The 27570-nt window shown below is 41.6% G+C and overlaps 3 protein-coding genes across 9 annotated transcripts in view; all 3 read right to left on the minus strand.

The window, feature by feature from the left end:
* The window catches only part of kiaa1109 (KIAA1109 ortholog), a 39163-nt gene extending 24560 nt beyond the window's left edge, over positions 1–14603 (minus strand). For all 6 annotated transcript variants that reach the window (XM_035531721.1, XM_035531724.1, XM_035531722.1 and 3 more), the window contains exons 1-32: positions 14464–14603; positions 11099–11210; positions 10837–10953; positions 10654–10732; positions 10324–10388; positions 9969–10131; positions 9574–9655; positions 9206–9399; positions 7554–7633; positions 7240–7387; positions 6996–7152; positions 6828–6906; positions 6601–6692; positions 6392–6509; positions 6114–6269; positions 5778–5875; positions 5453–5634; positions 5249–5355; positions 4775–4938; positions 4368–4577; positions 4116–4253; positions 3826–4002; positions 3584–3712; positions 3363–3482; positions 2909–3189; positions 2330–2574; positions 1948–2143; positions 1032–1827; positions 865–935; positions 580–753; positions 368–488; positions 94–240 (exon numbers count right to left, since the gene is read on the minus strand). In XM_035531721.1, the coding sequence (XP_035387614.1) occupies positions 94–240; positions 368–488; positions 580–753; positions 865–935; positions 1032–1827; positions 1948–2143; positions 2330–2574; positions 2909–3189; positions 3363–3482; positions 3584–3712; positions 3826–4002; positions 4116–4253; positions 4368–4577; positions 4775–4938; positions 5249–5355; positions 5453–5634; positions 5778–5875; positions 6114–6269; positions 6392–6509; positions 6601–6692; positions 6828–6906; positions 6996–7152; positions 7240–7387; positions 7554–7633; positions 9206–9399; positions 9574–9655; positions 9969–10131; positions 10324–10388; positions 10654–10732; positions 10837–10953; positions 11099–11198 (4986 nt within the window). In that variant the 5' untranslated portion in view covers positions 11199–11210; positions 14464–14603. The remainder of the gene's footprint in view (positions 1–93; positions 241–367; positions 489–579; positions 754–864; positions 936–1031; positions 1828–1947; positions 2144–2329; positions 2575–2908; positions 3190–3362; positions 3483–3583; positions 3713–3825; positions 4003–4115; positions 4254–4367; positions 4578–4774; positions 4939–5248; positions 5356–5452; positions 5635–5777; positions 5876–6113; positions 6270–6391; positions 6510–6600; positions 6693–6827; positions 6907–6995; positions 7153–7239; positions 7388–7553; positions 7634–9205; positions 9400–9573; positions 9656–9968; positions 10132–10323; positions 10389–10653; positions 10733–10836; positions 10954–11098; positions 11211–14463) is intronic.
* A 1726-nt stretch (positions 14604–16329) lies between these two features.
* Positions 16330–20735, minus strand: LOC113589683 (phospholipase A and acyltransferase 3-like). The gene is made up of 4 exons (XM_035531614.1): positions 19841–20735; positions 17169–17268; positions 16626–16894; positions 16330–16452 (listed from the first exon to the last, which is right to left on the minus strand). The coding sequence occupies exons 1-4, from the start codon at positions 19847–19849 to the stop codon at positions 16330–16332; spliced, it is 501 nt and encodes a 166-aa protein (XP_035387507.1). The 5' UTR covers positions 19850–20735.
* A 96-nt stretch (positions 20736–20831) lies between these two features.
* On the minus strand, positions 20832–26913 carry c9orf72 (C9orf72-SMCR8 complex subunit). 2 transcript variants are annotated; one of them, XM_027029448.2, is made up of 10 exons: positions 26655–26911; positions 25107–25601; positions 24903–24998; positions 24757–24821; positions 24377–24449; positions 24121–24237; positions 23664–23899; positions 23303–23360; positions 22964–23073; positions 20832–21438 (listed from the first exon to the last, which is right to left on the minus strand). In XM_027029448.2, exons 2-10 carry the CDS (start codon positions 25551–25553, stop codon positions 21252–21254), a joined length of 1389 nt encoding a protein of 462 aa, XP_026885249.2. In that variant the 5' UTR covers positions 25554–25601; positions 26655–26911; the 3' UTR covers positions 20832–21251. The 2 variants fall into 2 exon arrangements, with proteins under 2 accessions (XP_026885249.2, XP_026885250.2); XM_027029449.2 differs by having other exon boundaries at positions 21311–21434; positions 26655–26913.
* Between the last annotated feature and the right edge of the window lie 657 nt (positions 26914–27570).

Consider the following 27570-nt stretch of genomic DNA (forward strand, 5'->3'; position numbering starts at 1 on the left):
GCAGATGTGTGCGCAGACACACACAGTCACACACACAGTCGATCTGCAGATTTTCTATGCATCACAGAAGCACCGACACACAGACACAGATACCTTTGGGATGGTAACATTAGCTTGCAGGCCCTTTATTTTCACATTGTCTGGTTTGATTGACAGGTCTGTCTGGCCGTGTGACATGTTCAGGGATCCTGGAGTGGTGCCTTCAGTCTTAGAGATTTTATGCTCTGGCTTGCCAGTACTCTGCATCGCACACACATGTTGAAAGAATTATAACTGATGTCTTTGTCTTCATTTATCTATATTTCACCACAGCAGAGAAACATGCCTGCATTTTCCACATGCCTGGAGCATGTACACGGTTACTTACGGACTCGGACACCGTGGACTTGCTGATCTGATATGCCTCATTCAGCACTTTGCCATGAAGATCATCTAGGATGGAAGCTGGATGACGTATGCTGGCATAGTGCACCATGGACCTGATGTACCTGCAGGACACAATACAGCAACATTGAGCCTACATTATGTCATCCATTAAAGCTCATTAATAAACATCCAGGTTGCTAATGGAGTACTGGCCTGTCCAGCGCTTCTGCCACCAGGGGTGTGAGCACCACATTAACTGCTCCTTTCACCTCGACGATAGCGGTGGTCCTAGTCTGGGCCAGGGGCTGATCCATGGTCCAGTCTTCCGTGGTCGTGTCCTCATCAGTGTTTTCCATTGCTCGCTTGTCAAGAGGGGTGTATGGAGTGCTAACACACACAGACAGACACACGCACACGCAAACATATCGGTAAATACTAGACATATGCTCATAAATGGCACATACAAGAGTAAGGCATCGGTGCACCATGTCACGTTACCTGCTTAAATCTCCCATGAGCTGAACCCCCCTGTCTAACAGCGAGCTGGCAGATAGACCTGCCTTCATAATCTGCAGAACATCAGAGAAATCCCATGACATTTCATAGCATACGTTTCAAGGTTAATATGAGCTCTAGAAATCAAACACGAATACACACATACACACCTTAAAGGAAGGAATGGACAACTGATCAAAAGACACAGAGCTTTCTTCACTAGTGGGTGTGTCCAAGTCCAGAGGCCGGTGCAGAGATGACTTGGATGTTCTTTTATTGGTGGGTTGCCTGACAGACCAGTTTGACACGTGATAATGTGCAAGATAACTATGGTAACAAGCCATCAGGTGGGGCTGCGTTGTTAGCAAACCAGGATCAGCTCTCTCTGTGTCCAAGGAGCCCTCTTCTTCCAACCCAAGTGCGGAGACAAAAGATGCCTGGGAGGCGTGGCTAGGCAACTGAGGTAGGCGGGGCTCTGTAAGTGAAAGTGGCCCTTCTACACTGTGATATATTGATGTGCGACTATGTTCAATATGGGGCTGTCCTTGCTGTCTCCGTCTCCGTTTCCTTCCAGGGTATGTGCCCGGGCCCTCGTCACTGCTGATTGGCTCAAAGTCCTCATTGGCACTGAAATAAGCCTCACTGTCGGCAACAGACATGGAAGAGTCCACTGAGCGGTACTGATGGAAAGTGCTCGAATCTGCCGAAGGAGTGAAAGGGAATGAGCTGTAGCTCCGCCGTTGTCGTGGCGAGTCTAAAACATTTTCATCACTACGGGACACTTCGCTGCTAAACTGCACACCGGCAGGGGGTGGAGCCTTCTCTGCAAAAACAGCAGCCGATAGGCTCTTGGTGCTACCGAGGCGGCCCGAATGAACAGATGACTGGCGTTTAAGGGGTGAGCGGAGAGGAGAACGCATTGGTTGACCTTCAGGGACAGGTCCATCAGTGGTCACACTCATTAACCTGTACAAACACACACACACAGATTATATGAATTCATGATGAGACTTCCATAAACATACAATCATACTATCCCAATTTAATTTACTTGGCTGTGTGTGTGTGTGCATTTAAGACGCTCACTCTGCACAGGGGGAGGGGCTTTCTCGCTCGCTAGCCAGCAGTGGTAGGGCAGCACTGGAAGATGAGTTTTCCTCAGAGGAAGAGGCAGAGCTGTGAGAACGCTGAGGTACCTGTAGACTCAGATGCTGGCCACGCCTCTCCATGTCAGCCATCGGAACAGGAGAACATGCATCCTTACGTATGCCCACGCCTTTAGCTGCAAAAAAGACAGAGTTAACCAGCATGTACATCAAGTCTACAATATGAAATTAAAATGTTTTAAAAAGTATTACGTTAAATCAGATATGAAAAGCAACAAAATGCAAAGCCCAAGGAAAGCACCTAAACAAGGCAGCTGAGTGAGACAGAGAAACAGGAATCCAGAGTAAAGTAATTAACATACTGTCAGGTAGTTTAGGTTGTTCTTTGGTGACTATCCACTCCCCAGGTTGCAACAATGATTGGCCATAGCTCATGTCATTCTCAGCACTGCCACTTGAAAAGGCGGAGCTTGACGAGGGGGTGATTTCTTCCAAGCGGAAAAAGTCCAAACCACCAGTTGAGCCTCCGAAAAAACGGCATCCACCCAAACACCCACAACGGTTTCTGCTTCGCTTATACTTCTCCTCTGGCCACAAGAACCACAGCCTGATGCACAGACACAGTCACACACACACACTTTCACCACAACACTATACGCATGCAACACTATAAGCATGGCAAGCAACTAGTGCTTTAAAAATCATTTATGGATGATTTTCCTTCGGTGTGAAATTGTATGCGTTACTGGCATTCCTGTGTCTATTACAATTCAAACGTGTAAACATAACTGTGAATGAGTTTTTTATGATTGAATTTTTTTTATTAGATTCTACCTGGTTAAATTGATAGTGGAGTCCTCTGCATTGTGGAAGTGGGCAATCCTTTGACAATGCCTGGCAAATGTGGCTGTAAGGCATTTATGGCTTATAAATGCACTCACCTCTTGGTCTGCATGTCATGGAGTTCCAGGAACTGCCTCTGCACCACATGTTTGGCTGGATGGTCAGCAGCCAATGCCACATCCGCAGTGATGAGGTTAAAGGTCACAGAGCCAGCCTCTAGCCAGTTAGATCGTCGCAGGAGGGGTTGAGGCAGGCCTTGCCTTGCTACTTCTTGCTGCTCGATGAACTGAGCAATAACAACATCCTGAAGAGCAGCACTGATGCCCTCCCCTACCGCTGCTGTGTGCAGGTTACAGTTCGCCAGCCTCAGCGCTCCTGTCTGAGGAGGGAACACACACATACACTCAATCTAATACTTATATTTACTGTAGATTTACCTTAAGAAAGTCCCTCTAGATCAGTACTGCCATAACAGCTCCAGATGAGTGACTGCTGCAATGTTCATTCAGCTATACATGGGGTAGAGCGCATGGGGCCATTTCTGCGACGGACCTTAATGTTGGCTGCACAGCCGTGCTCCACGATGAAAACCTGGGCTCCATCCACTGACAACCGAGTCATCGTATACTTTAAGTCTTCAGATGTCCGACAAGGTCCAGGCAAGGCTGCGTACTGCACACACAATTTATACGCTTCAGTTCAGCAAGTTCACTTTCTGGCACCATAGCAGAGTGGTTCTGATTCATGTGCAAGTTCTCAGTGAAAAGTCCCACCTTGGAGTCACAGACTCTCTGGTCAACTCCATGCTGACAAGTGGCAGAGGGTTTAGGCTGCTCCAGCTGGAACTCTCGAGACACCACATGAAACAAAAAAGACTCACCCCACTCTAGCAGGGAGGCACACTGAAACAAAGACACAAATATCATCGCCCATCATCACTTACACTTCATCCCCAGACTGATTCACTCGATTATATGCGAAGTAATCCAGACTTTAATCACATTCTGCCACCCACCTGCGGCACAGTGACTTTGCCCGTGAGAGCGCCAGCCTGCACATCAATTAGCCAGGCATACTCAAGTGTGTCGCTGCCCACTGGTAGCCCTTCAGCTGAGAACATGGCATGAGCTCGCATCTGTAGACCTGAGAGACTCAGGTGTCCATCACGCAACACTCCGTCAACAGCAGGACGCTGTACAATAAAGAGAAGATGCAAGAATGACAGCAAATAAAATAACTGTTTAAAAGCTCTGTGTGACCTGAGATAAAATGACCACCATCATAGCAAGGCAACATGAAGACCACCTGGTAGTTATCACTGACAAACACGTGAAGAGGAGAGAGGACAAGCTGGAGCAAGGTCTCTTTGTAGCCCTTCTTCATCTCAAAACACAGACGCTCCAGACACCCAGTCGGACCTTCTGGACTGTCACTGCTACAATGCTGTCATACAAAGACAAAGCTTCATTAGCAAAAATATGTGCATGGGGTTCCACAAGGTTCTGCCATAATGCCACTAATGATCACAACCAAAGTTGTTGTGTGCATTTTACCCACCGTAGGCAGGCGCCCATGGACCTTGTGAACATTGATGAGCACAGTTATGTCCCAGGGGCGTAGTGTGAGAGGGTGGGGCATGTCTTTGTGGCTGTTCTCCTCCAAACCCACTCCAGTCCAGCCAGAAGATGAGGAACATGAACTCAGGACTGGGCTGGACAGAGACTCTTCAAAGTCAGTGTACATGTCATCCTCACCAAAGTAGTTCTCCTGCACAAACCCACAGAGTCACAGTGAGCAGAACTGTCTTACTTTAACTTACTAAGACAAAAACTGTGCTTTTCGATCAGTTTGTGTTCTTGTACATCAAGCCAGGTTGAAGCATGCTGTGTAAGAACTCAATAGACTTTACATAAATTGCTCGCTCCTAGGGCCACGGGGAGTTTAGCTTAGAGGCTCCTTCGTACCTTAATAGACAGCAATGCTCTCAGCAGGGGCCCATAAAGGATGATATGGGAGTCAGGACTGAGTTCCATCTCCACATGCAGCCGGTCTGGGGGTAAGAGGCTGGGGTCAGACGGTACCCGAGGGGGAGGAGGAACAGGGGGTGCGTGGTCCTCCATCTCAGACACTACAGACAGGGGAAGATAGGTATTTACACTATGGTCTGCTCAGTTCTAATATTTACTTAGACCATGCAGTGGCATGATAATACACAGATGCAAATTAACTTATGCAGAGCTAGAAGCATGGCCAATGTTAACCTTAAACATAAGGAGTGATAAGTCTCTCACAGGCCCAAACACAGCTATTATATAATTATTTTGAATATACAACACTTACTCATATTAACCCAATATTGAACTTTTGGCCATACCGTACAACCCACAGCTTAAAAGCATAAATGTGACTAAACAGCCTTAGAACATTAAATAACTCACAGGACTGTTTGAGCTGCTGGTCAGATTTCTGAGGGTAAATGGGATGCCAGGTATAGTCTATAATGAGCAGAAAATTTGGCACACTCCAGCAGTCCACCCATCCAGCCCTAGACGAACCAAAATCCATGAGTATTAGCCAACAGTATAACAGACATATGAAAATATGAAAGTAAGGAAGAATAAAAAAAGGTAGAGTCTCCATACTCGGCATGGGTCATGTTCCTCCAGCGAGCCTTGCCGATCTTGGGAGGAGCTCCTTGTGCCTCAGGTTGCATGCCGTTGTCTGGAGCAGCCCTGCTGTGCTGGTAGTCCTTGGCCAGGGTGAGCAGGGGATATCGGCTAGGGTGGCAGTCAGGCAAACACAAACGCATGTCTGTGTCTTCAGCCTGTGAGAAAAAAGATAAGGGACAGTTGCCAACAATCAGCCATCAGAGGCAACGACGGAGAAAGTCAGAGGCATATGAAGGTGTTCTTAAGCTTGCCAGTACAACCAGAAACGAGTGTGTGAAGTTTAAGTTCCTCTACTCACTCTCAAAGAGAAACGTGTGTTACAGGTGGTGGGAACAAACTCGTTAAAGGGTAAAGTGAAGTCAATGTTCAGAGTTTCTCCGCAGGCAGCGAGATACACTGGAAAGATAAAAGAAGCAGATTCAGGAGGATCCTTGGGAAGACTTTTGAAAAAATAACAGCATGCAAAACTAGGAAACTATAGGAATTATAGTAGTGTTGCAAATCACTAGAAACTTATTTGGGAGTGTTAGTTTTTTTGAGGCTTATAGAAAGTTATAGAAGTTTTTTTTTTTTTTTAATAGAAATTTCAGAGTTCCTAAAGCATTATATCAACTACCTTACTAGACCCCCTCACCATTCTCTTGTTGTTTGGTGGAGCAGTCAATCCAGTTGTGCTGATTGGCAGCCCATATCATCTCGAACTGGTGTAAAAGCATTTTGAACTTCCAGGAGTACGGAACAAATGAGTAGATATCTGGCTCACTGTCACTGGCCCAGTCTTGGATCAAATCTATACACGAAATCAGAATGACATGAAATCAGAAAAGGGCAACAACTCTAAAGAGAAGATAAAGGCAGACCCAAGCACCTGTAAGATGTACAGCTGCAGGCCAGACATTTAAGTGTAGTTACCTGTGAAGAAATTCTTCTGTGCATAGATGAAGTGGTAAGTGGCTTTGTACACCTCAATCTCACATTGCCAGGACTGAGGCATGTTCCACACACGTGGATAACTAGCGATCACGTGGAACTGAACAGGAGGAGAAAGGAGAAACAGTTAATACGCCGGCCATACACCCACCCATACATATACCTCCCTACACACAGCCACGTTAACTCACAGCCAGCATCTCAGTCTCCAGAAGGGTCCTGTACTGCATACTGCTGGTGGTGTCCACATGCAGTAACTGGCCTTTAACAGTGGGGGAGTAACCTGGGTGTGTGGGGGAAAGAGAGAGAAGGAAGAAATGATATGTTCTAAAACCTTGATCTCAAAATATATCTTACAGAACTAAATCATTTAAGACCATAAATTGGAGCTTTCAAATATGAAAGATTTTATAATTACCATTTTCTCCAATAGTCATTGGAATGTTGACCTCCAAATATGATCCTGCACCAACATTCACATGAATGGCATTCGTCTCCTGTGAAAATGAATATGAATAATAGGTGGACTGTGAGCTACACTGAAAAACAAGTAAAACACACAGAGGGAGAAAGTGCGAAAGTATACCCTGTTCTTGGTGAACAGCAGGTCTATAGTAGCATCTGCTATGATGTTCATCCGGAGCTCGAAGGCCAGGATTTGTCTGGCCTTCCCTGGCATGGGAACATCACTCACTTTCATTGGCTGATAGTCTGCAGGCAGGAAAAATTTCCACAGGCTATCCCTGCGAAGACACAATCAGCAAATTAGGAAACAATGCTGAAACACTGTGTTTGTCTGTCCGTGTGTGTGCGTGTGTGTGTGTACACACCTCTGTCTGTCTGCCCATGGTCCATAGTTGAAGTCTGTTCCTTTCCCACACACTATGTCCAAGCCCCAGCATGGAGGCAGGTCCTGAAGCTTAGTACCCTCAGAGCAGCCTTCCGTATCCCCGTTCTCCAGCTCCTCAGGGACCAGACCTGCATACAAACACACATCACTGCAAGGGCAGTAGCAATTACCTTCACCTGCCCTTTGTATTACTGTAAGCCATGGAGTATAGCCAGTCGAAATGTTCACTTGCATTAATAATCATCCATTAAAGAACAGATGAATGAATAGATAAAAAATAAAACATGCACAAACCTGGTTCATCCTGGTAATAGTAAATGTCTACATCGTTTGATTGCATGACAACAAATCCCTCTCCCATGAGTCTGGGTGGCCTGAAAAGTAAGCAAAGTAATTGGAACAACTGTGTGTTAATAATTATGTTTTAGCCCGTACATGACCTTACACAATCATTTATAGTCAGATACAATTAAACCTCATTTAACCCCTAAAACACTGTAATTAATGTCATTGACACAAAATGTGTCAACCACACTGAGCCTTCATTTCACTTCATCTCACTTAATTATGTATAATATCAAGGGAACAGTGAAAGACCAAGCAGGTGGTGAAGAAAAGACAGTTTTGCAGTTTTCTCAAAGGAGTTTATTCAATAGAGATGAGCCTGTTAACTAGAGAACTAATACAATTATTAACATTCCCCCTAGTGCTTCTGATCTAATTACATAGCTGTTTGTGGGAAGTGTCTACCTACTATAAATATTTAGTAATTGTTTGTAACTGAACATAAGGAAAGTGTGCTAACTAAATCTTAAAGCTCAGGGAACCCTAATCTATGTTTTCTTCCAAAATCAGCTATTTTCCATCATCTGGCTAAACTATACCCATATACAAAGTTTGTCATTTTAATACCATTCCAAAGTCTAAAGTAAATGGCCAATTTTTCAGAATTTCTGCCTTTCTAATCTGAAATGAGTGACTACAATGTTGAGTAAAGTTCCATTAGCGTTAGCCTGCTTAGGCTAAACTGACATTAACTACAGGAGAACTCATAGTCAGTGCTAGTTATTATGCAGTTAAGTCCATGCAGGTTCCCACCTACTGTTACTGAAATTTCAAAATGATTTGCATTCTTCATTTGCATTTTCAATGGTAGGGTCATGTATAGTTGTTTGATTCCAATTCTTCTTGCTTATGCCATTATATAGCTGGCTGTTAGTCTGTGATGGCAGGCTGTCAATCAAGAGCACTTACTGGAATGTTAGGATCCCACTGAGGCTGCTCTCAGCTAGGATCAATGAGCCAATTTGGTTGGGTTTTGAGCGGCATTTATGGATGCTTAATATGTCTTGTTTACTATCATACAAACATTTTTAATATGTTACAATATCTTTCTTGTGTCTTGAAAGCTTATAATTCATTTAAAATGAAGGAATCCCACATGCTCAAGGAATAACAAGTTTAAAAATCTGCACCATTTATGCACTATTGACGACACATTTCAAGGCTACCCAAAGTATTAATGAACAATATATTCACATTTCCTCCACAGAGCCAAGTCTGTTTTTAACTAGGTCATTAAGTATTTAAATGCAGTCTAATTTAAATGTCTAAACATTCAGATAGATGCTAAGCGAGAGCTGTACAACAGTGCTGAACTACTCACACAAGACTCATAAAAAGACCCAAAAGATAAAACGTGAAATAAACAAGAATAAATATGCCCTATTAAATCCCCAGTTATACATCTTTAAATTCAACTTGAATTTTGAGTTTAATTATGTAAATGATCTCTGGTGACATTTATTCATTTAACACATGATTTATAAATCTTAATGAACACATTAGAACAGCATTAACACGCGTGTGGTTGAAATACACACTAAACACTTCTACCCTACTGAGGCTTTCCGGGCAAGGCTTGGTGGTGGACAGATGAAACGTACTCATCGTTCTGAAGGCCAAGGTAGCGGGGGCTGGGCACCAGCATCACACGCACGTTCTCCAGCGACCCCTTCACTATGTGCATGAACTGATCCAGGTGGCTGCTAGGAGGCTTGGTGGCATATGTGAGGAAGGCGTCATCAAAGCTCATACACAGAGTCTGGGGAAGGTGGTTATTACCGAACGCTACCCGACCCTGAGGAGGACACAGTGAGGGGGAGACAAAGAGGGGAGTGGAAGAGGTTGAGTCCAGTTTTCCTGATGTTTAGAAAGAAGCATTTAGCTTGGTTAGATCAGGGAGGGGGGTGTCTGAGTGATATGGGCTCTACAAGCAAATGAACAGCAAGTCTTGCCTCACTGCAGTACTCACCGTGCTGATGTTGAGTTTTATGACAGGTATGAGAGACCTCCAAGATGAAGAGGGGTCCTGAGATTCAGCTGTGATGTGAACACTTGAAAAAGAACGCACAAAATCCCTTTATTTAAAGACAAGTGTGCACCAGAGATAAAGCATTCATACAAACAAAAGGAGCATGGGGCAAAAAATGTCACAACTATACAACTGATTCAACAGAGGAAATACCCTTCAACAAACTTATCAGGCTTTTTTTATTAGCCAGCAGAACATGTTCCCCCAAGGTATTCAGCAAAAAATAAATCATGTGCACTTTGGGATATACAGAAGAAACATAAACCAAAGGTAAATCAACAACAAATCTTAGTGTTTACATTGCTTCAGGGGAGGATTTGGGAGATTACGGTTACCTGTTTTGCTCCTCATGGCCCTTCTCCTCATCTCGCCGGGGCGGGATGAGGGTGGGCTCCAAGCCAAATGTCTCTTGAAGCCGCGCATAAAGATCTGTGCGGTTATATACGTGGAACTCAAAGCCGTTAACGGTGACATACAACCGTGTCTCAGCCTTTGGGTCTGCAGGCAGAAACAAAATCTAATCACAATTCTACAGAATTTGACCTGACATGACCATGCATAGACTTGCTAGAACGTTTGAACTAAAACACCAGGTCAAAACTAATTATTACCAAACAAACTTCTTAGTAATAACTTTCATGCAAGAATACAAAATACATTGGAAATAGTACAAAAAGGTTTTGCACTTACCATGCTGTTTCTGATTGGGATTATACATCTTCCACCAGCGAAATATAAGGAAACCATCTTGAATTCTAGGAAACGTATTTGGTAGTTTGGTCAATGAAACATTAACATTTTTGTCTCTTCTAGACTTATGCTGATATAAGAAGCGTTCAACAGGAATGTGAAAGCATAATTCAAGTAGTATTGGATGTCTCAGGCATGTGTGCTGAAGTACTTCAAGACTTCAAGGAGGGGAAAAAAAAAGCAAAGTCAGTTCAGTGTACAAAACCTAAACAGAGCAGAAAGGCCAGGCTGATCGATGAATGAGTAAAACTGTTCAACAGGCGGGGATACCTAATTGACATGTCCTCATTGATGTAGTAGACATCTCGGAACATGACCTTCCCGGAGAGCACAGAAAAGGAAAATGAGCCTGCAAGCACAAACACCACACTGAGCCCACTAAAGCATGGATCAGGAGCTTATCCACCTGGGTTTTCTTTCCTTTCTCACACATATAAGCACACATTTACTGACCAATGTGAAGATATCCATTTTTGTATACTCTGTTGATAATGAGGGTTAGGATGAGTCCAATGTTACGGGAATTGTAGTAGGTCAAGTATATAATCCATCCACAGGACAGAATAGTGGCTGTGAAAAACACACACAAAAATGGTTAAAAAGCAATTTAGGATAACCACTTTATTTCAGTTGCAAACTTGAAAATGATCAATCTACTGGACACAAATGTCAAATTTTGAGGGACTGAGAATGTCAGCAATAAAGGATGTCTTACCCACAAGCAACCATACCAAGTTGGAATTGTGTTTGTTGAGGTAATTATCCAAGTCATCGATACTAGGAACCAGACTGTGGTTGATCTTGTTGTTATCCATGGTTAGACCCCACTACAGATGAAATACATAACAGTCATCTCAAAATTTAGCAATACATATCCAATAATTAATAATCCTACATACAAGATACCCTTCTTAATAAACACATTCATAGGAATTTAGTATGGTCTAAAACGGCATACACCAATAACTGAAATCATTCTAAAATAATGCTTAATGGCAGTCACAATCTGTGACTGAGTTTAGGGGCTTCTAATGGATGACCTGTCGCTGCTTCTATAGTGCAAAAAGGAAGTGATGCCTCAGATATGACAGAAGGGTCAAATGTAGGGGGCCAGATGCTGATTTGGAAGCCCCCACTACAAGTATGGTTTGAATCAACTTTAGACCTTTCAAACTATTTCTGAGAAACAGGTAAATTACAGCTGGGAAACAACACGGACATATAATCAGTGCTGCTCATTTATACGCCAGTAATGATAAATGCATTGCAACTCCAGCGTAATGCAACTGGGGTATATAGTATTAACCAAGCTATGTACTGCGAGTATACTGAGGTTACAGTATATATGAGATTGTCAGTCTGCCCAAGACTTTTAGCAAAAGCAGGATAAGGCTGAAGTAGTGGTTGTGGCAAGGCTGCAATGACATGGCAAAGCTATTTTGAATTATATCTAAAGAACAAGGGGCTACCATCACCCTTCCCCGTCGTTCATTTATATGATCATCTGCCTATACACGTTGCAGCACTAAGACCAGACAATGCTCAGACATGCCAGTATGAAAGCCCTGTGTTGTCAGCAATGCGGAAGCAAGAAGTATGGCAATACACTCAGCTCATGGCACACTTTAGGAGAAAATGAAACCTAAGCTTCTAGATCCTTTGAGTGATGGCATTCTTAAATTCATTTTTACAAAGTTTATCTGTATGTTAAATGTACAAAGAGATTACGGTTGGGTAGTATTTAAATAAAATTGTAGTCCACAAAAATTTGAAGAATTACCATTTTTGTTGTTTTGTCTCTGTACTCAAGCACACTGCACAGTCATGGACAAAAGTTTTGAGTGACAAATTTTGGTTTTCACAAACTTTAATGCCTCAGTTTTTTAGATCACTTTGTCAGATGTTTATATAGTGTAATGAAGTACAATTATAAGCATTTCACAAGTTTTTTAACCTTTTATTGACAAATGCATCCAGTTTAAGCAAAGACTTAATATTTACTGTGTTGCCACTTCTTTTATAAGACCTCTGCAATTTGCCTTGGCATGCTGCTCCCAATGATCCAGGAGCAATTTGGTGATGAACAATGCTTTTTCCAGCATGACGGAGTTTGTGGACAAACTGTGATCAACTCCAAGCACTGATTAGGCAAGAATGGTTGCCTTCAGTCAAGATTTTGTCCAGAAGCTGATATCCAGCATGCCAAGGCGAATTGCAGAAGTTTTCAAAAAGAAGGGTCAACATTGTAAATATTAAGTCTGCTTAAACTGGATGTATTTGTCAATAAAAAAAAGTTTTTAAAAAAAACTTGAACTGCTTATGTGGTATAGTGAAGTACAATTATAAACATCTGACCAAAAAAACCCCCAAAAAAACAGAGGCAGTAAACTTTGTGAAAACCAAACTTTGTGTCAGTCTCAAAACTTTTGACCACAACTGTATTTGTACATAAACAATGGAAATTATGTCAAAGTAAAGACTCCATGCTAACATCTATAGCAGATAACATTTCAGCCAACTATTAAAGTTCTTATTAAACACAGTCCTTCTGTTTTAATGACCCAAGGTAATTTGACAGTTGGCTGCTTATTTGTGCTATCTGTGTCTTCGCATTATTAGGCCATGTACAAGTGAGCTAGTGAAAGGTCCAGAGTTGTTTTTACATATGGTATTTGCAATGCCAGTAAAGTAAGTACCAGAGGTGTCAAAGTCTACCATAAAGGGAGAAATACACCAGATATATATGGAACACAGTGGACCTGGTTTAACTGTCATTAGTGATTGTGACTGTTGGTGTGAAGAAAAATAAATGCTGACGTGTAAAGAAACACCTTAACCGATCCAACTCAATTCTTTAAATCTCATCAAATGAAGCTGCTCCATGGAGCAATATCATGCAGGAATACGAAGCAGCAGTACCACACAGGAACAACAGTCGTACCGCTACAGGGTAAAAAACTATGTGGAGTGACAAACCACTTAATTTTTGCCCATCATTCATCAAACAGCAGCATAAGATTTTTTTCACGCGTCATTTGGCGGCGCGGGGGTGGGAGGTCAAAACAAAAACGTGACGGTCTATTGCATGTCAGAAAAAACACGAAATATTGGATGGAGGACGCGCTATTTAGATGTAGATGTGGGACTAAATTTGCGACTTAGGCGGAACGTCTAGGCTGCCGCGAAAGAATGATCTGCATGAAGGGAATTTTAGCAACAGCTCCTGGGCATGTCAGAGCAGATGTACTAAGCGGTTTCTTTCTTTGTGCTTGTTATACAGAAAGCCCAACAGCCTGACCAGCTTCTCTGAAATTACAGAATGCCACAAACATCGAAACGACACGGAAATTGCTTCGTGAATACTAATCATAGTGTGATATGGTGGTGATATATTTACGAGAATCATGCAACAAGGGAATCATCACATAGCTGCAAATAAAAATCCATTGAACATGTCACAAGCAGATACGCAGATTAACTTTAGATGCTAAATTAACACTGAAAACACGGCCTGGTCTACACTTTTCACGACTGTGAACTCGATCACTTTGATCAGACGGCTAGCTGCCTTAGCTAGGCAGCTAGCTACATTATCCACCACTAAAATACAAAACCTTACTATGAAAGGCTGTAGCTGACATGATTTTAGTGAATGTTAAATCTAGATTCAATACAGTGTATGCTACCATATCCAACCGGACGAGCAGCATTTGTACTGCTTGTGTTGATGTGACTGTCTGAAACCCAAGGTGGAAGGATGTCAGTCAACTAAGCACTGAATGTCGCGAAACGATAGACAATACAGCTAGCCAGCTAACCTAATAACGCCTGTCTAGCTATACATATTCGATCACCCACTAGACTTTCTCTTGACTTTTAAATGTTAGTCAATCCTATAAAACAGTACATTTATTCAGGTTTCGTGTCGGCGCAAATGGGGGTCCCTGACAGTTAGCGTTAGCAAACATCTATCTAGCTAACCTAGCTGTTTCGCTAACGCCAGTTAAACTGGGCCTCCGTTTGTAAACAGTCATTCTTTGTGGGGTAGTCTTAATTTAAAAAGACGTAAAACAAATGTACCTTTCGCTGTGGAACTACGTGTCACGTTGCCATAATAACTCTGAGTGGGTCCTTTTCTTATTTTACCCCCCGCTGACGGAACCCACATCTCCGAGTAGACAGTAGTCTAGTTTTCCGGAGTATTTACAGACTCCATTGGGTTTTCCTGGTTTCAGATCACGTGTACAGCGTAACGAATGGGGTGCCTCGTTTACGAAGCGACCCTCTCCAAACGGTAGCGCGTCTGTGAATATACAGGCCTTTCCCCGCGCACGGCCCACGTGTTTACAACTAGAAAGCACAACGGGCTCATATGAAAGCAAAAATCTATTTTCTACGCAAAATTGTTTGCATCAGGCGCCCGCGGCTGCGTTGTCTCCAGCAAAAGTTCCTTGAGTTACATCTGCGATATGTTTTTATTTGTGCATTTGTTAATATTTATGTAAGGTTTATAATTTGAACACGATTAATCTCTCGATTCTTACTTATACTAAATTATTTTTTCGTGTATACTTTTATGACTTAAAGTGCTTAAAGTGCCATTAAAGTGCCGGACCACTGTTGCCTCCCCCTGAGGACCACTAGAGGGCGCTTCACGGCGCTTCAGGGTTGATAAACGCTGGTCTGTGGTAAAAGGGATATACAGTTCAGCCAATGGGCGCGATTTTTCTCAGGAGACAAAGAATAATACATTAATGGAGTGTATTCTCACATTGCATACACTAACGGAGTTTGCTTGAAAAGTAAGCAAAATGCTTCACACTGATAATGTATTCCAAAATTATTTATGGCCAATGAATCGATGGCTTTAAAATATTATTAAAATCAAATCTAGATAGATAGATAGATAGATAGATAGATAGATAGATAGATAGATAGATAGATAGATAGATAGATAGATAGATAGATACTTTATTGATCCTGAAAATAGGAATGGGTTACACTAGCAGACATGTTTTATTTATATAGTATTAAAAAAGTAAATTAAACCTAGGAGTAAAAAAACCCTCATAATAACACAAAATGTGCAGAGGCTAACAGCCATGGATAGGAAAAGCTTTACACTACAACACTTTAAAACAGTGCTTTTGTTTCATTCATTAATGAAGATGATCCTATGTTTGACCAAGATAGAATGCATGGGGTGAGAATTCCTGCTCAAGATAGACAGGTTTTTTGAGTGTTCTTTATTCTACAATTACCCCCAATTACTAACATTGCGCTGCAGGTGGTTCTGTTTTCATACTCAGCAAAGTCCTTAACTATATCCCTGTATTTATCGTCCTGCCCACTAGTCATACACCCCCCCACACACACACACACCCACCCACACATTCTTATCATCAGATAATTTCTGCATAGAAGAAGGATCAATCAGATATTGAGAAAACAGTGCTACACTGGACTCCAGGATCTGAGTATGAGTCTCAATTCTCCATGCAGACAATCTAAACGAGAGTGTTATAGAGACCATCACTTCGGAGTTTAAATAAGAATTTCAGATGCCATACATAAGTAATTGTTTCCCTCTAGAGCAAATTTGTTAATAACATAGCTGGTTTACATTCACATTCAATCTTTTCGATCTAATTTTCATTTTGACACACTAATCCACATGCACAGTTGGAATATAACCTGAGCGTGTAACTACAGAGACTGAAAATTAAATGGTCTTCATTAAATGTGAAAACTGGAAAACCCCTGAAATCATGGAGCTATATTAACTGGAATTTTAAACGCATTCACATTCATTTGATTTTATTTATTTATTTCAAACCAAAGCACTTAGAGTCAGACAACCTCTCATGTTATTGCATATAGAACCTATTGCATATAAGAAGGTTGTGATAAAACACAGTGAAGTTGTTTCTCAGATAAAGAGAAATATCAATATTTATTCCTCTTCTCTTTTTCAGAATCAGAAAACAGTGCTACCGTCACTGCTACCACTCCAACCACTCCAACCACTCCAAGCACTCCAAGCGCTGCAGCAGATGCAACTTGTCTTACCTTCAACACAAAAGAAGTAGGAAAAGAGAACAAATATTTGTCCTGTGCCTTATACTGTAGTTTGGATTCATTTAGTCCTTTATATTTGTTAGAACATATTACCCCAGCATGCAAAACACTGTATGTGCAATTTATATAATGCAGTACAAAATTATAGAAAACATGTAGCCCACCTGACGTGATGTCGGCTTTCCGTATCTTAAATCTGTGACAAAATGCTCACAATTCGCAGTGGCAAGGTTGTAAGTTTTCTTCTGATCTACAAGGCTGTGAGCATGTTTGAGAATTTCAGAAACTTCACGGGGCTCATACGTATCGTCCAAAAGGTTGTTGACTTTATATTTATCTGTGCCCACAACAAGCAAAAGCTTCTCCTTCTTCACAACCGCCATTTCACAAAAGACTGACATCACACTGTTGGCCCCAGCATTCGCCACCTCATCTAACGGATAAAAAAAGAAACCTCACTTTTATATTTGTCGTGTCCACGCTGACATCAGTTAAAATGATCCAGTTCAATGTACGGAATATCCAAATATTGTGTAAATAAATAGGCAATAGCTCAGAAGAGAAGCAGTACAACTAAAACTGTCTTAGAAAATGTGAAAGAGAGACGTCACTCAATGGAAGAACAGGAGCTGTGATTGATGGAATATTTATATATATGTTGGGCTCCCTTGGAACCAGATTCTCTTTTTCTGACTTCATTTACTTACATGGCGGTACAAGGTGAATGACATATCCATCACCAACATATATGGCCCAGTGTTGGTACATTGGACGAAAGATTTCTATAAGATCACCAGCTTTTGGCTTCTGAAAGAAATGATCAGTTGAGACAATGAGCAGATTCACATAATCTTTGAATGAAACTTAATATCACAAGGATTCACTATTTTGCCTAGGCAACATTGAAACATTTGGACTATAGTCTAATTGAGACTTATTCTAATTAAATTAATAATAAGGTAATATAGAACAGAAAAAGACCATTTGTGTGCTGCTGCAGATTATGTAAATGGTTTCATATAAGCAACTAGCAACCAGAGACCTTCCCTTCACTAATAAAAGGGAGCAGTAAGCAAGTTTAACAAAATGTCTGTTTGAATTCATTCCTTTTGAACATGCTATATGTTTGACTGGGAGGAGACAGCCTATGTTAGCCAGCTAGGTTCGGTAGATGTGAATGAAAACTATTGGGTTTATGGGGTATTTGTTGTTAAGGCATATTTAGCTGTTGGGGTAGTTGTACCTGAGGAATTATTTAGCTGTGGGGGTAGTTGTTGGGGGAAACTTGGCTGCAGGGGTAGTTGTAATTTGGGTGAAGGGTAATTGACTGTAGGGCAGTTAAGGATAGTTGAGGTAAATGCCCTAGTTGAGCTAGCTGTGGTTGAGGGGTTATTTAGCTGTGGGGGTAGTTGTTGTGGGCAATTTAGCCATTGGGGTGGTTGCTGTTCATGGTCTGTTGGGAGTAATTTGGAATGAGGGGTATTTGGCTGTGAGGTAGTTGAGAGGTTGTTTATCAAACTAAGTATTTGAATTTGTTGAAACAGTTGTAGTGAAAATAGACTACAAATTGTTCCCCTGATGAAACTTTGACCTTGACAGGATGGGCTTTCTCTAACCCTTGGGCAACAGACAGGACCCAGAACACCTCTGGCACCTTAATACTGAACAATAAAGCCATAAGCAGCCTAGTGTTATCACGCTGGTTTGGTTTTCTGACCCTTCCCCCTTTACTTTGGTGTCATAAAACGCACAGATTGGAATGTGAGAATTTATGGAACAGTTCAAGGATCTGTGACCATAGATTCCATCAGACTCTAACCCTTATCGGAACAACCAACTTTTCTCTTCTCACACAAATATGTTCACATATATATGTTTATCTTTCCCACAAATTCACAGAGTAACAACTTGTGATTTAACCTACTATGATGTCAAATGATAATCATCCAGTAATGTGTCGTAATTTTAATATAATCTCCAAATTGAGACGTTTGCTCTTATTATTTGATAATTCTCTATTATTTCATTATTCTGTTCATTACCTGATCCTTATTAATTTGTATTTCCCTGTTTTCAAGGAGGTGACCCAATTAACCTTATCAACTCTAATTGATAATTTAAACCGATACATAGTTAAAACCGATACATAGTCATACTATTTGTATTTTTATTTGAATAAAAGTGAATCCTTGTTGGAAAATGGGATAGCGGGACAGCAAATGAGTGTTCAGAAATAGACTTATATCTACGGAGGTAACTTAACTAGTAGACAATGAAGCTAACAGGAGCTATGGGTAGGTGATATCGAAACTCCGAAGTATACCCTCTGGACACCGAGACATACCTCCTAAAAACCTGCCCGACAAGCTGCGCTACGTCCACGTTGGCACAGTAACTGCTGACAGTGACACAGGCTGACTGAGCAAAGGGTACAGCGTGTCTAGGCATTTTGTCTAATTTGTAAAAACTGGAATCAATACGTAGAAAATGTTACATTAAAACCTATATTTAATATATCATTAATTAAATGGATTCGATAGAGTAGCTCCTTAACACCTAGCCAGCTAGTTTAATTAACGTTAACGATGCTAATGAACGCGTGAACCCTGTTCAACGTTTCTTTTAAAATCACTGAACTTGGCAATAGAAAAGCAACTGTTGCAAATAGTGCAGCGAGCAACACTCAAACGTTTGGTGCTGCTAACCGTATTCCACACGTGAATTAAATTATATTGGTGGGATATCTAATCTGAAACTGATCCAAATCTTATCCGTTAATTTTGCTAGTGATAATTTCGTAGATAAATCTAAAAAAAAAAAAAAGATAAATAAAGAAATAAAAGAAAAAGAGAGATGACGCTCTCGTTTGAATGGCTCTTGGAAAGGAACGGAGCCATAAGAGCTGGTTCCCTTCAAGGAGCCGTTATACCCATCATAATATCCACTGCGCTAATAGTTATGAGGAATACAATGTATTTAGCATGTGTTTTATTCCTGAAAACAAATAATAAAAATAATAATTGTTCGAAATAAATACTCGTAAAAACCAACTAGGCTGTTTATGCTTTGCTAAATCCTATAACGGATTCGGATTCGGCTCCAGCCCTACTTTACAAAAGTAAGGTAATAGTAAAAGGTAGTAAAAATCAGTTAGCGAAAAGCACTAGCAAAATCACGATATCAGTTATTTTATTGCGACGCAGATAACGTAGCTAAATGTTTTCGCATAAACAACAAGCGCTGCAATTTTACTTCGTTTCCAAGCATTATGCTTTCATTCTGTTTCAGAATTTAAAATAAGCCCGAGTTACAGAAGGTTTTTTTGCGGTTGTAAAAATCCTTAAAACCAATTACTTCAAATTTCTTTTCATGAACTTACCACCGACATGGATGAAGAATCAGTGCATCAATGACACTGATGCAGTAAAATGAAGGTGAACGAGCGTTTATGGGCGGCGGGTGACTTTAGGTTGCTGAGCAAACCAGTAGGTTACAGTAGTGTAGACTGGCTGGGCGGTTCTAAACCGGTCCCATGCATTTATCACAAAAGATCAACATTCCGTGTAAGTGAGTGCAACACACGCTTTCAGTTTCAGTATTACGTGAAAGGGCCGTAGAAGCAACAGTAATTAAATACATGTATACAAGTATTAATCGAGACTGACGGAAGAACATCCTCACAAGAAGCTTCCTTTCTGAGAGACTCTTTCTGAGACTAGACATGTTTAGTTTTAAAAGAGTGAGCAGAGAGCAGTGTGCGTAGGTAGAGAAACGAATCAGAACGTACTTTTATCTTTTCTAAAAATCTGATAGTTGCTGCAGAACTTCACATAGAAAGGACCATTACCAAAACGAGCAACACATTCCATTTTACCGGCTAAAAACTGTTAGAAATACCCTACTACATACACCCTGCCCCAAATCACTATGTGGCAGTATGCAAACAAAATTTTTTTTTCTCCCAGTAGGTCTACAGGAAAGATACCCAGATAACATACTATTCCTGCCAAATATTCCAGCACGCAACCAGAGCGACTTCGTCCCGTCATGCAACTGTAGTGGAAAAAAGTTGGCAGAACTTTTAAACGTTCGTGTGACACTGAACTGCATAATACCATGGGCATGCAGTATACAGCATATACTGAGTAGAGGATGCAGCATACAGTATGTAGTGGGCTATTTCAAACATAATCTATGATCAGATCAAACTGAACACTGTCCTGTCCAAGAACTTCAGATTTGGTGGCATGCGCTAAAAATAAGGAATCTAATAACCCGTTGGTTATAAGGTTCCTTATTCAAACTCGGCAGGCTGGTTGGTAGCGGATAGCATTTGTTAAGTTTCTGAGCTGATCTTTAATAGACGTGGGAAGCATTTATGAAGATGTGTTTAATTTATGCTGAGGCCTCATAGCAAAGTGTTATGTACATTGTGTAACATTTCAGTGTACAGAGGAAGATACCCGGGAGTAAGGCCATGTGTTCAGGGGGCATTCACTAGCAGCGTCACAATCATCATCGTTTAAATCAACTCATCATGGATGCAGTGAAGGTTTTAACATTGCACAGGCCCTCAGTATTTAAAAGCAAAACATTGTACCCATCCAAATAACACTATGCTTGTCAGTCTGAAAACACAGTGCCATGCAAACTGAACAGTGATTCTCCGTAGCACCCCATATACGCAGTTCTTTACACAGAGCTGCCCATCTGGCTGAAGGACCGCACGTCCAGCAGAGGATGCTCTGCGGGCTGATGACTCTATCCTTTAAAAGTTTGCAGGTGAACGGTCAGAAGTTCATGAGGAGGTCGCGCTCCTGCACACTGGTGAAGAAGGGCTTCCCGAACACGAAGTAGTGAAGGCCCGCCCGCAGCTTCTCTGCCATCGCCATGACAATGCTCAGATCCCCCTCCACAGTCAAGTCCAGGTCAGTCTTCATATTGCGCAGAGATCTGAATGGCTTTTTCCCCTTCTGGCTAAAACAATTAATACAACATCTGTGAGTTATACAGCATCCCTTAACAACCACTTCCCACTCTGTCTGACTGATCAATGGCAGCAAGGCCTACATCAGTGTACATTCTGACTTCCCCCCAGTATTAGTTGTATTTCTACCCAGTGCAGATACAATTTCAAGTACCTAGTACAATTACCATATATGTTCCAAGATGCCACTCATGCAACATCATACAAGAGTTACATTATCTCAATTCAATTGACAGATCCTCAATTAGCTACTATTACTATGTACTGACAGGAGGTGAGCTATCCATCTCAACGGCGGTCACATCCACTCGTAACCACTGGTGGATGTGGCACTGCTGAGACCTGACCTCAAATATGTACTTGTTAAACCAAACGTTAAGATGGCCGAACTACTTTGGAGACTCTGAATATGTGATCTATGTCTTAAATACTTTAATCCTAATATGCTGTTACCTTCCCACCCTGAACATATTACACCAGTGAATAACCTCTTTCATTAATGTCAATAACCAAAACAGTACCAGATAAGATACAATAGGCCAGTTTGATTAATCAGTTGAGAAAGTCCAATCTGGGTGTGGATAAACAGGGAGTTACAGATGTGATTACGTACTGTTTATAAATAGAATATGAGTGTGGACAGTAAATATGAACAGGGAAGCGAAATACGAATAGGGCAGTGGTAGCGTAACTGTTATGGTACTCGACTAAGTAACTGAGTAATCGGAAGGTTGCCACTGTTGGGCCCTGAGCAAGGCCCTTAACCCTCAATTGCTCAAGTTGTATTCAGTCATAATTGTAAGTCGCTTTAGATATAAGCGTCAACTAAATGCCGTAAATGTAAAATATGTAATAATTCATGTCTTGTCCATGCACATGGTAATTATAGTGTAGCATTATAGTGTACTGTAGTGTAGGATTATGGTCCAGACTGAAGTGTAGCATTACAGTGTAGACTAGTGCAGCTTTATGGTGTAGATTGTAGTGTAGCGTTACACTACAGACTGCAGTGTGGCATTATTGTGTAGACTATAGTGTATATTATAGTGTAGTACATTATTGTGTAGACTATAGTGTAGAACATTACTTTGTAGACTATAGTGTATTACTACAGCGTAGAACATTATTGTTTATAGTGTAGTATTATAGTTTAAGAACATTATTATGTTCTATAGCCTACCATTATAGCATAGCATGTAGTCTAGTAGTCTTGTAGTCTAGACTTTAATGTATCATTTGTATTTGTAGGGTTTGACACCACAGAGTTACATAATAATTATGTAATTAAATAATATTACACAATGAAATATCAGAAAACGTGGCACTCTGGTATCACACACTTGTCCAAGAGGGCCAAAGTCCAGTGTGGTCTGGTGATTGACCTGCTTAAACCCACCTGATTCATCATCAATCAACTGCCAGGTTTAGTAGGTGTGCCTGAGCAGAGAAATCACCAAACTTTGCTGGACTTCGACGCCCCTGGTGTAGATGGTAGTGTAATATTATTGTACATACGTTTCATCCTCAATATATCTGAGCAGTGTCAGTGCTTTCCTGTGCAGCACCAACAGAAAATGGGACAAGTACACACTTCTCAAGGACAGGCCTGGCTTCAACAGGAAAACCTACACACACCCACACACACACAGGCAGGCGCACACAGACACACAATGTTACACACATGGAAGAGAGAGATATACCTGGCCTGGTGAAGTGTGTTCAGTGTTAAGCTTTCAGCACACAGCAAGGGAAACTTTCCCACAGACTCATCTCTTTGAGAGGCAGCCCAATTGTTCATTGTCATTTGTGAATCCAGGAACAACAGAAAGAGATGAAGAAAAGAGTAGCCCTTACCTCATCTATAAAAGACTTCACCAGTGTGTCTTTGTGCATCACATCTTGAAATATGTTCCTAGCCAGAGAGTACAATAATTATGATATACAGCAGTATGTATATGATATACATTCATGCCTTTTTATACATTTCTTTCACAGAGTGAGTAAGTCATTGTGGACTACGCAAAGTGACTGGCTTGACCACTATAGGATTTTAATAGGCAATATTAGTCATACAGTAACTAAATGGCTAATACACTAAAGAGAAGTTCAACAGAGTGACTAAATGTAGCCAGTGGTGTGCATGTCTGGAGTGAGGACAGGACTGAAGCTCCGATTATACGCGTGTGGGGGTGGAGGAGAGGGGTGAGGATCGTACAGGTCAGGGGTGAAGGAGTCCTGGGCGTTGAAGAGGTTGTCGGAGCTGATGTCGTCCTCGCTGGTGGCTCTCCACAGGGCGGCGAGCTCGGCACGCATGTAGCGGCGCTGGTGGTAAGTGTGCTCGTGGCAAGGGGGCATCTGCTTCACCGTGTTGATGTCCACATCAATGTGCGTGCTCGGATAGGGAGAATAGAGCACCTGCCGGTAGGGCAGCACAAAGCTCCCAGTGGAGTCCTGTGGGCAGAGGTCACAGGACCACTTACATGGGCCAGCCCTCATGAATCAGTTATGCACACAACACACCACCACTGTCCTCTTGCCCATTTATATTAATTCTGTTGAATGCTTTACAATTTAACTTCATGCATCTCCAGAGTTAATGCGGTGATGGGAGGTTTCTGGGCAATTGTAGTGCGTGTAGGATAAGCTGCACTGCTGAGAATGTGACGGTGTACCTTCAGAAGGCCCTGGACAAACAGGCCCGTGTCGTACTTGAAGGAGCCCTCAGCTCGGCACAGTCGCGAGCACTTCCTCTCAGTGGGAGTGAGGAAGAGGCACAGCGTGAGGACGATCTACAGCACAGAGGAACTCGACCAGTTTAGCGACACTTAACACACTAACTCAGTTTCATTTGAGCAGAGTAGTAATACTGAGCATATAGGTGTGTGTGTGTGTGTGTGCGTGAGAGAGAGAGAGAGAGATAATGTAGACCTTGTTGACTTTGTCTGGGTTGCTACCAACAACAACGGAGCAGCCGCAGGTCTGTAGATGAGAGCTGATGGATCTACAGCACCCACCCCCCAAAAAAAGAGAGAGCGAGTTGAAGCCTCATTCTTTTTAGAACATAGTAAACATACACACTCACACACACTGAGAGAACTATCTGGTCCACAGGTTGTCCCACTGCTTTACATGTATTGATCTTTACAGGTATTCATAATATATTTCCTTCTGAAACAATCATAGCCTAACCAATATTTCATATATCTATATAGATTGACTGACAACTCACACCTTAATATCTCTGGCCCTATGGAATACAATCTACCACTTTTTCAACATTTAGTCACTTTAGTGATCTCAGCACTCACTTGTGCAAGAAGTCCTCATGACAGCTGTCTCCAATATCATCATCATTCAATACTGTGTCTTTGATCTGTTACCAAAGTAAAAGATGATAAATACAGAAAATATTTCAGAAAGCAGAGAAAGAATGTAAAGAGAGAGTGAGACTCACATCAACTTCCTCTGGTACATTGTGCGTCTTCATGGAGGAGAGAAGCTCCATTATTGGAACAATCTCAGATGTCAACGTGGAGATGATATTGTAACCCTGCCACACAGACAAGAGCCCCACAAGGGTCAGAATCGGACCAATCAGAATGCAAAGCCTTGAAGGTTTCTGCTCGGGAGGTAGGAACAGACGAGGGAGGCCACACACCTTCTGCATGCGGATGCGACCCTTGCGCACAATGTGCTTGAGCCTCTCCACACAGACGCTGTGAAGGGGCAAGTAGAATCCCAGCTCAGCCTGGGGCAGGATGATGGACAGCGCGCAAGTGTTCTTGTCGCCCTTCAGCTCGCCATCGAAGATCAGCGAGACGATGATCACGCCCTTTTCTGCCAGGACAAAAAACTTGACATCCACAGCGCCGCTCTCTGCGCTGCGCAGGATTTCGCCGTTCAACGTGTGGTTCGCCAGGAAGGTCACCTCGCCATCACTGAGCAGCAGTGATCCTTGACCTTTGGGGGCCCAGATGTGCCGCACACGGGGCCCCAGGATGTTGTCCCAGTACGCAAAGGTGGCCGCCAGTAGGGGGCACCATCCATCCACCACCACCTCTGTCTTTGCCACAGCAGGAGACTGTGGTGGGCAAGCAGCAGACATGGTGCCTCACGCACACTTATTTTCTTCCAAAGCTCACAGCACGGCAATCTGATTCAGAGATGACAAGCCTATAATTAGCTCTTTTTTTTGGTTATATTTTTATTGAGGAGTTAGTCAAAGAAATTAAAAAAAATGAATAACAACAAAGCAACGAACTATGGATGTAGCAAAGAATAATAACAAAACCTCTATGTGTGATTTTAAGCTATGTATACATTCTGTGTGAATGGCAATAGGAAAAACAAAGACATGGAACTGGCCCAATAAATTGTATATCTGAGCACTGTAAACAAACAGCGTACCAAATCCAATAAGTAATGTTCCAAATTGCTTGTTTATAATTACCACACACACGTGTGTATATATATATATATATATATATATATATATATATATATATATATATATATATATATATGGCTTAATTTATTCAGTGTGATATTGATAGCAGTGCCATATTCAGTTTTACCAGCCTACAGCCAATGCAGTCAAACAAGCCTAATGCAAAATAGTGGCCTATCATGATAGTAATGTCCACAATACTGATAATGTTCATGCACATAATGCTATCAAAAAAACATAGTGGAAGCACTAGTGTAAATCTATAAATAAAGTAGCTAAAATAGCTAAATTAATCATCTTAGAAAAAAACGCTTTGTGTTTTACGCTTTTCTAAGCATGAGGTCTTTGGCTTTCTAGAATAGATATTTTGAGAGTTACAAAAACATAATATAATGTAACACAATATGACCCCAAAGCAAGAAACCGCTACCTTAAATTATTTACAAGATGGCAAGATACGCTAACGTTTTAGTCACATATATTTGAAAAACCGATAACCACTGTTTCCAGTGACCAGATGACAACCTGTTCAAATCGGCTCATGCTCACACCTTCCCAACATGTCCCTTATCTGGAGCCGAGTGCCTGTACGTTAGCTAGCACGGCTAAGGCTAGTCGGCGTTACTCAGCCACTTCCATGTCAGCATCATTATACTGGACATATAAGACGAGTAGGTTTGAAAGGGCAAATAGCTGAAGAACTGCTCTTGTTAGTGTAATGTCTAAATACTTTAAATGTCCAATTCAGGAAATCCTTACCCGTTTTCAAGCACTTCATACGTGAGGAAAATGTACGGATTTTCCTGTTTTCTGTTGACATTTCCGAAGAAGAAATGGTCCTTGTTGAAATAGTCGACAAATATAGCATTGCCCTCTACTGGCAAGTGTTAATTTTTTATAAAGGCATTTTATAGACAAATTCATTAGCAATATTATGTACTCTGTGCATTTGTTTATGCGCCGTGAAACAACGTCAAGCCTACATTATGTAGAGAGCCTCCCGATGCACATTCAGTGAAGGTTATACCTGTCATACAGAGTGCACTCGATTTGTCACTAGATGGGGATGTTTTGCAATTCTTATATGCTTCTATAATCCTGGCTCCGTACTGATTTATCGTAGTAGAACTTGTGGCAGTGACTATTGCCTAAATGCACGCGCGCTCGCTCGCGCTCGCTCTCTCTCTCTCTCTCTCTCTCTCTCTCTCTCTCTCTCTCTCTCTCTCTCTCTCTCTCTCTCTCTCTCTCTCTCTCTCTCTCACACACACAGGGTGGTAGATTACATATACCAAACCTTACAGCGGTAGATTACATATAACAAACCTAACAGCACACCACAGTATATAACATAATTCAGTATTTTCCCAAGATTGCAGAATACTGGTCATTATATATACACCATAAGTAAATTGGTCAAGTGATTTTACATTAAGGTAGTATTGAGTAAAATCTTCATCAAAGATGTCTAAAGGTAGCATGTTTGAGTGGGCAAAAGGTCAGACTATGCACTGAAGGGTTGTCTTCTTAGATGATTCTTCTGTGATTTAACAAGCTGACAGAGAAAGAGGTATAGGTATTCAAGTTGTCATGGTAACAATACTGTGCAGCATCGTTAGCAACACTTTTAGGCAGCACCTAGCAACCGTCTCCATGCATCTAATGGCCATGTTACTAG

Source organism: Electrophorus electricus, chromosome 11, assembly GCF_013358815.1.
Source record: "Electrophorus electricus isolate fEleEle1 chromosome 11, fEleEle1.pri, whole genome shotgun sequence".
NCBI classification, from domain to species: domain Eukaryota; kingdom Metazoa; phylum Chordata; class Actinopteri; order Gymnotiformes; family Gymnotidae; genus Electrophorus; species Electrophorus electricus.

Excerpts from the sequence above, each read along its gene's own strand:
- LOC113589683 (XM_035531614.1), bottom strand. Across the intron at positions 16,895-17,168 it reads CATTCACCTTGTACCGCCAT|ATGAGGTGGCGAATGCTGGG; the intron begins GTAAGTAAATGA and ends TTTATCCGTTAG. Across the intron at positions 16,453-16,625 it reads GAAAGCCGACATCACGTCAG|GTAAGACAAGTTGCATCTGC; the intron begins GTGGGCTACATG and ends TTTGTGTTGAAG.
- c9orf72 (XM_027029448.2), bottom strand. The coding sequence starts at position 25,553 with ATGTCTGCTGCTTGCCCACCACAGTCTCCTGCTGTGGCAAAGACAGAG. Across the intron at positions 24,822-24,902 it reads ATGTACCAGAGGAAGTTGAT|ATCAAAGACACAGTATTGAA; the intron begins GTGAGTCTCACT and ends CTTTGGTAACAG. Across the intron at positions 24,238-24,376 it reads ACCCAGACAAAGTCAACAAG|ATCGTCCTCACGCTGTGCCT; the intron begins GTCTACATTATC and ends TCTGTGCTGTAG.